This window comes from Lepus europaeus, chromosome 1, assembly GCF_033115175.1.
Source record: "Lepus europaeus isolate LE1 chromosome 1, mLepTim1.pri, whole genome shotgun sequence".
Lineage (NCBI taxonomy): Eukaryota > Metazoa > Chordata > Mammalia > Lagomorpha > Leporidae > Lepus > Lepus europaeus.
Window position 1 is genome coordinate 76,608,795 of NC_084827.1, and position 7,378 is coordinate 76,616,172.

General features: G+C 51.4%; 1 protein-coding gene across 1 annotated transcript; it reads right to left on the reverse strand.

The window, feature by feature from the left end:
• Nucleotides 1-556: 556 nt before the first annotated feature.
• Nucleotides 557-4,274, reverse strand: CXCR4 (C-X-C motif chemokine receptor 4). Its single transcript, XM_062199346.1, has 2 exons — nucleotides 4,186-4,274; nucleotides 557-2,100 (listed from the first exon to the last, which is right to left on the reverse strand). The coding sequence occupies exons 1-2, from the start codon at nucleotides 4,198-4,200 to the stop codon at nucleotides 1,057-1,059; spliced, it is 1,059 nt and encodes a 352-aa protein (XP_062055330.1). The 5' UTR covers nucleotides 4,201-4,274; the 3' UTR covers nucleotides 557-1,056.
• Nucleotides 4,275-7,378: the final 3,104 nt, after the last annotated feature.

The window sequence follows — 7,378 nt, forward strand, 5'->3', positions numbered from 1 at the left end:
CTGGGGGATAACAGTGGGTAAGGGTTAAGAGCAAAAGGTGGAATGATAAATGGAATCCACTCTTGTACCTGCCCGTTGAAAGTGCAAGTTACAGAAGCTCTCTGAAGCTCACTCAGTGCCCTCATCTGTGGAAGGGGAGTGATGGTATCTACGGAGGACTTAGATGAGAAAAGCACACAGTGCCAGCCATGACACCCATGCAGATCACACACCAAGGGGACAGCAGCAGTAAGATCCAAACACAGTTGCATGCGTTTTCTTCCTATGTCTACTTGTTCTTCTGGAAGTTCTTTCATAGAAAATGGTGCTGGGTGGGCATTCCTGAACTTCCACCTGGGGTGGAAGCAGTTAAAGCTTTAGTCATGTCACATGGTCTTAAATATCAGCTCTGCTGTTAACCAAATGCTTTTGTCACTTCATAAGCATTGTCTGTTATTATGTGTGTCTACTGCCAACCAAAGGAATGTCAACAGAAATCAGAGCATAACACTAGGCAATTTTATCACATCCTTTTATTAACAACTTAATACAAGTCTGTACATTGCATGTGCTGAAATCAACCCACTCCTGAAAACTGAAAAACCAGCATTTCTAGACCACTTCAGGCTTTGGTTATAAGTGCCATCTTCTACAGAGAAATCACATAGTGTAACCAAACAACTTAAGAATAGAAAGAAGAAAAAAAAAGATGTTCCACAGGAATGGAGAGATTATTTATGCACAAACAGCTGAGGATCATTTCTAGCTTTACGTGATTCACTACACACTCTGGAATGTTCAGTTCCTTTTCTACGGTCCTACAACCAGACACACAGCAACTAAGAACTTGGCCACAGGTCCTGCCTAGATGCTCATCAACATGAAACAAAATATTTATATAAATAAGTCAATTAAACCTCACAAAAACTAAAGAAACACAAGACAAAAGTCCAACAGGCAATAAAAACTGTACAATGTTGGTCAGTCTTTTATATTTGAAAAATGTGTAACTTAAAAAAAAGTTCTTTATATATATATATATATGTATATGTATAAAAAAAGTCTTTCCCATCAGCGTTAGCTGGAGTGAAAACTTGAAGATTCGGACTCGGTTGAAACAGAAGAATGTCCACCCCGCTTTCCTTTGGAGAGAATCTTGAGGCTGGACCCTCTGCTCACAGAGGTGAGTGCGTGCTGAGCAGAGGTTTTAAATTTGGCCCCGAGGAAGGCATACAGGATGGGATTGAGACAACAGTGGAAAAAGGCTAGGGCCTCGGTGATAGAAATCCATTTGTGCACAGTGTTCTCAAACTCACATCCTTGCTTGATGACTTCCAGGAGGATGAAGGAGTCGATGCTGATCCCAATGTAATAGGGCAGCCAGCAGGCGAAGAAGGCCAGGATGAGGATGACGGTGGTCTTGAGGGCCTTGCGTTTCTGGTGGCCCTTGGAGTGTGACAGCTTGGAGATGATTATGCAATAGCAGGACAGGATGACGATACCCGGCAGGATAAGGCCAACCATGATGTGCTGAAACTGGAACACAACCACCCACAGGTCACTGGGGTAGAAGCGGTCACAGATGTACCTCCCCTCTGCCTCTCTGACATTGGCAAAGATGAAATCGGGAATAGTCAGCAGGAGAGCAGGAATCCAGACACCGACGTAGACCACCTTCTCAGCCAATAGCTTCCTTGGCCTCTGACTGTTAGTGGCATGGACGATGGCCAGGTACCGATCCAGACTGATGAAGGCCAGGATGAGGACACTGCTATAGAGGTTGACTGTGTAGATGACATGGACAGCTTTGCACAGGAACTTCCCGAAGTACCAATTCGCCACAGCATCCACTGCCCAGAAGGGAAGCGTGATGACAAACAGGAGATCGGCCACCGACAGGTGCAGCCTGTACTTGTCCGTCATGCTTCTCAGCTTCTTCTGGTAACCCATGACCAAGATGACCAGCCCATTGCCCACTATGCCAGTCAAGAAGATGATGGAGTAGATGGTGGGCAGGAAGATGCGGTTGAAATGGGCGTTTTCTTCCCGGAAGCAGGGCTCCTTCATGGAGTCATAGTCCCCTGAGCCCAATTCCTCCGTGTAGTTGTCTGAAGTGTAAATCTGCAAGAGAGGCAAAGGAAGGCACGTTCATCTCCATGTTCAGCAATTGTTCACCATGCTCAAGCTGTGGAGAACGTTTACGTCTTAAACAAGAAGGCATAACACTCGCGGCAGGCTAGCTTTCTGCAGGCAATTCTGAAGTCCTGGGGCAAGGGTACAAGAGAATTATCGTAGAATCCTGCAGCCCCTCTTTCCCATCTTTCCCCAGAGTCACTTCATTATATCCCTCTTTACTGGAACCAATTACAAGATTCTTTGTTAAGAACAAAAGGGCACTGAGATTCTGAGGGTTTCAAAGTCACATCTTGGCTAACTCTTCTGCCCCGCCCACTAGAGGGAGGAATACAACCTTAGGAGGGGGAGAAAAAAAAAACCTACAAACACAAAGAGGCCACTCCCCGGCGGCGGCGTGGGTGTCTGGGTGGTGTAGGGGTGGAATCTAGCGTTGGGTGGGGGAGGAGCTGGGATTAACTTTTTGGAAGATTCGCTAGGACAAGAAAGAGTGGAGGGAGAAGCCCTGGGGTGTCCCAAAGACTCTCTCTCCAAAGGCACAAAACGTTTTTCCCACGCCTGTCCAAACCCAACCCAATGCTTCCAGCAACTCACAGTGGGATAAGAGAACGCGGGCTTAAAGCGAAGGCCCTTTGGAGCTTGGGGTACTGAGGGCTCGCGTCAGACCAGCAGACGGCACCCCCTAACCCAAGAGGGCACTCATCGCGGGCGTGGGTCTTTTGCCAGGCTCCTGTTTATCATTTGGCGGGTTCGGGAGGTTAGGGAGCGCGGCATTTTCCTGGGTGGGGAAAGTCACGGGGTCCGCACCCCGTGGTCCTGCCCCAAGTTTCATTTCCTCACTCTCCCGCCTGGCTTCCCAACCCCGCCACGGATCCAGTGTAAATAGGCTCCGAGGTGGGCAGCTGGAAGCCTCCTGGCGGCGGGCACGCCGGGGACCTGGTCGCCCCAGCGCTGGGAGGCCGCGGCCGCCTACCATGCCCACTGCTGGTGGGCACTGGTCCCAGGGGCTCTCCCCGGCTGCCCGCCGGGCTTGTTCCGCAGGGTGCTGGAGAGACTGGGCGGCTCCGCGGCGAGCGCCTTTGAATTGCGCGCCGCGAAAGGAAACGAAAAGCGTCCGTAGAGAGCCGGTTTCAAAAGGCTTCAGGAAACCACCGACGGTTAAACGCCGCAATTGGGCTCGGCGAGAGCCAAACGGTCTCTCCACTTGCACCTGCTTGTCTCCGCCGCGGCGGCCGGGCAGCCCAGGTGCGGACCCGACACCCTCCCGCGCCAAGACCCAGCCGCGCAACGCTTCGCCTTCGCCGTTAGCGGCTGCACGGTGTCGCCTATACAACCCTTTGGGCTCTGCACGATCCCTAAACCTCGGGGCCCATTCGCAGCCAGAAAGGGCTATGCGCCTCTGACGCCCGCTAGGTCTGCCCCTCGGTCCCAAGGCGCTCGGGCGACAACCGGCCGCCTCCCAGCTGCTGCCACCACTCAGACCGCTCAGGCAATTGGCGCGGAAGGGCCGCCTTTCTTTCCCGCCCTCTGCCCACCGAGCCCGGGCACTGGCACAGCTCCACGGGTGGCCAAGAGTTTAGCAAACAAGTGCCCAACGGCAAGAACGGTCCACCTGATCCTTTACCCGAAGTTAACCAAGAAGGCAATCTCATCTGGGTTACTCAGCCCAGGAGCGATCCCCTCCACCTCCAAAATCAGATAACCTAACTTGCTCCGAGAAAACCTTGCTCTCAAGAAGAGACCGAGGGTCTGAGCGCTGGCGCCGCGCGCGCTACTTCGGTGCACTTGTGCACAGAATGTTGCGATGTTTGCAAACAGCCCGAAAACCGGCGCGCGCCCCTAGACTCAAGGGTTAGAATGGAACACACGCAGCCACCCAACACTCCGTTTCCAAGCTTTTCTCTGCTTACAGAGAAGATCCCAAGTCCTACCCCCACCTGCCTATAATCACGAAAACTGCCCGTGCACTGGCACTTCCAACGTTCTGGGCTCTTCTGCCCGCTCAGAAAGTGGCTGCGCTCTAAGTTCAAGCGTGTGCACCTTTAGGACAAAACAGGTTGAAACTGGACTTACACTGATCCCTTCCATGGTGACTGCTCGCTCTCCAGCCGCGGTGGCTACCGGAGCAACCAAGTCCTCGAGGACACTTTGCTACCTGCTGCCGCAGCCAACAACTGAAGTTTCTGACCGAAGCTGGACTTTTATAAAAACACGCTCCCAGGGCAGCGCATGCGCAGAGCGGGTGGGCGGGCGGGCGGGGCCGGGAGGGGAGGGGAAAGGCGGGGTGGGAGAAGCGCGGGCCACCGCGAGGAGCGCGCAAGGGCTCGGGGGCAGCGTGCCTCCTTCGGTAGCCGCCTACAGAAGGCTCTTAGGGGGTTGATCGCGTCCTGGTCCCCGCGCCCGGTGGGCCATCGCGGGGGCATTCTCGAACTTGGGGAAAGCATGATGTCCCTGGAGCGAGGCGGGAGGCTTTTGGCTGGGACGCGTCCCGGAGTGGCGCATCCATCCTTACTCACGTGGATGGATTTTCACACCTGGAAATGCTAACTTAACACTTGGAGACCCCCGATGCGCAGGGCGGGGAGGGGACTTGCGGGAGTGACCCAACCAGTAGGCGGCAATGTTGGAAGGGGGGCCAAGCACCTGACTCCACTCCCCGCTTTTTGAGCAGTTAAGAGTCCGCTCAGAAGGTGAGGCAGGCTCCCTCCGTCGGAGCACAGCTCTCTGTGCCCGTTCGCAATAATAACACCGGGGAAGCTAGGGGCTGGCATAATTACGGAGACTGTGATGGGGAAGAAGATGCGTATTCCTGCAGGAAGATCCCAGTGGTGGCTCCCAGTTGCATGAATGGTGCTTTAAAAATTATGAAAGGGTGCTTTCTTAGAAGAGAAATGTGGCGTCTACGGCATTTTGAACTTGTACTGAATCACTCGTTATCCCCATACCGCTCTGTGAGTTTTCACGACAGAGGTGCATTTGGTCAGCTGATACCTATCGAGGTCCGCCTGCGAGCCGCGCACTGTTGCAGGCTCTGGAGATCCAGCCGCGGGCCAGGCGCCCGCACGCCCAGGAAACAGCAGAAACGGTTTAAACAGCAAAAGTCGGCTTGAAGCGTTCCCCTCCTCCCCCGCTCCGGCCCCAGACCCTCAGTTCTGACGTCTTCTGCGCTGGGGACAAGCGTGGGCACAGATGACAATTTGGGCTGCAGAGCTGGACGGGGCAGGGGTAGGAACTGGACGGTTAAAGCACTCGCAGACGGGATGGGGTTTGCGGTGGGCGCCCAGACAGTGCCTTCCAGCCCCGCGCCACTTGCCGCCGGCGCCGTGCCTGGGTGGGGCGGAGCCGAGAAAGTACGCGACCGCAGGCGGGAGGCCGCAGGAGCGACAACTGAGACCGAGGTGGGAGCGTCGGGCGGCGCGAGCCACGGTTGCGCCGACCCAGACAACAGACGCCCTCCACCCGGGGTGGGTCCTTAGGAGAGGGATTGCCCAGACTGGACCATAAACACTACCTCCTTCCTTATCTAAAGATAAAAGCTTGCAGCCTGGGGTGTTCCAGAGGTAGCGCGCAGGCTGAGAGCAGCGTGGTTTTCCTCTTTCCTATTTGTCGGGGTCGGTCCTCGGTAGAGTCAGCACTTGGACCCCAACGGGAAAGCTGAAAGTGGTAAGCTCAGAGACCGCCGCATTAGGACACACACTCCTGTCTAGATGAGACTTCTCGTGGTATCGCATTATGTAGAATTTTCCAGAAACTTTGAAGAGTGCTGTTATTTTACCAAATCATTACTACAACCCCAGGATTTTCATATTTGCATACATGGACTCGAATTTCAGCACGGTTGCATGATTTGCTGTTCACAAGTCGGTTTTATCCTGAGTGTTAGCTGCATTTGGACTTCAAAACTCCTTTCTTCACAATGGCTAAAACCTGAGGGGCGGACTCCCTTAAACCTGCTCCACAAGAGAGACATTTGGAAGAAAATTAGTTGCATAATAAATATTTGTTGATTGTTGGCAGACAAAAGAAAGCTCCTTTGTTTATCTGAAGACTCCTTGTAGATCCTTTTAGGTATATCTGCTGGAAGGAAACCAGTAATTAAAAGAACAATGAAATGCTGTTTGTTGTCTATCAAATTAGCCAAAAACATTTTTTTAAAGATAATATTTGTTTTCCAGATTTGAAAAGACCGGCTGTCTCTCACTTGTCACTGGTGGGAGTGGGGGTTGGGACAGTCTCCCTGTTACACATTTTGCATTCAGTAGGGAGCTTAGAACAGCAGTTTACCTTTAAGAAATTACCCTAAGGAAACAGGGCTTGTGCTACAAAGATACTTGTGGAAGCATTATTTATGATGGTGAAATAGCTGTGTAGCCCTAAATGTCCACTGTTTACTGGAATAGTTGAAAGTGTTTCTATGCGTCCGTATGTGGAATTTTGTGTGGACACTGCAAATGGTGCTTGTGAAGAATTTTTATTGATATGGGAAAATACTTAGGAAACATTAAATGTAAAAAGTAGGATTCAAAATTGTGTGTATCTGAGGTTGAAATATGCAGTAGGATAAGATTGGGAGGAAAGCCACAATTTCTTTAGCAGTTTCCACTGGGTGTGGAATTATATTGGCTTTTTATTTTCTTCCTTGCACTTTTCTATGCTTTCCAAATTCTCTGTAATAGACATGAAGCATTTTCACATTCAGGAAAAATGTCAATGAGTTCCTTTTTTTTTTTTTTAAGATTTATTTGAAAGGCAGAGTTACAGAGAAAGAGATGGAGAGACAGCAAGAGAGAGAGGTCCTCCCTCCGCTGGTTCACTCCCCAAATGGCAGCAATAGTTGGAGCTGGGCCAAACCAAAGCCAGAAGCCCGGAGGAGCCTCCTCTGGGTCTCCCACGCAGGTGCAGGAGCCTAAGCACTTGGGCTATTCTCCACTGCCTTCCCAGGCACATTAGCAGAGAGTTGGTTTGGAAGTGAAGCAGCTGGGACTTGAACCAGTGCCCATCTGGGATACTGGTGCTGCAGGTAGAGGCTTAACCTAGTATGACAGAGCACCAGCCGCTCAATAAGCTTTATGACAAAAGAAAAAGGAGCTAAAAGTTCCTTCTTCTCATATTCTTCCACTTCCTGAAGTATCCACTTAGATATTTCCACTAGATTTGATGAACTTTTCCCTAACAGTCCTCTTTTTTTCCTTTTCAAGGAACGAGCTCTGTTTATTTTCCCCTGAGCTAATCCTACCTAATTTCTTACTCTCAACTGCTGTATGAT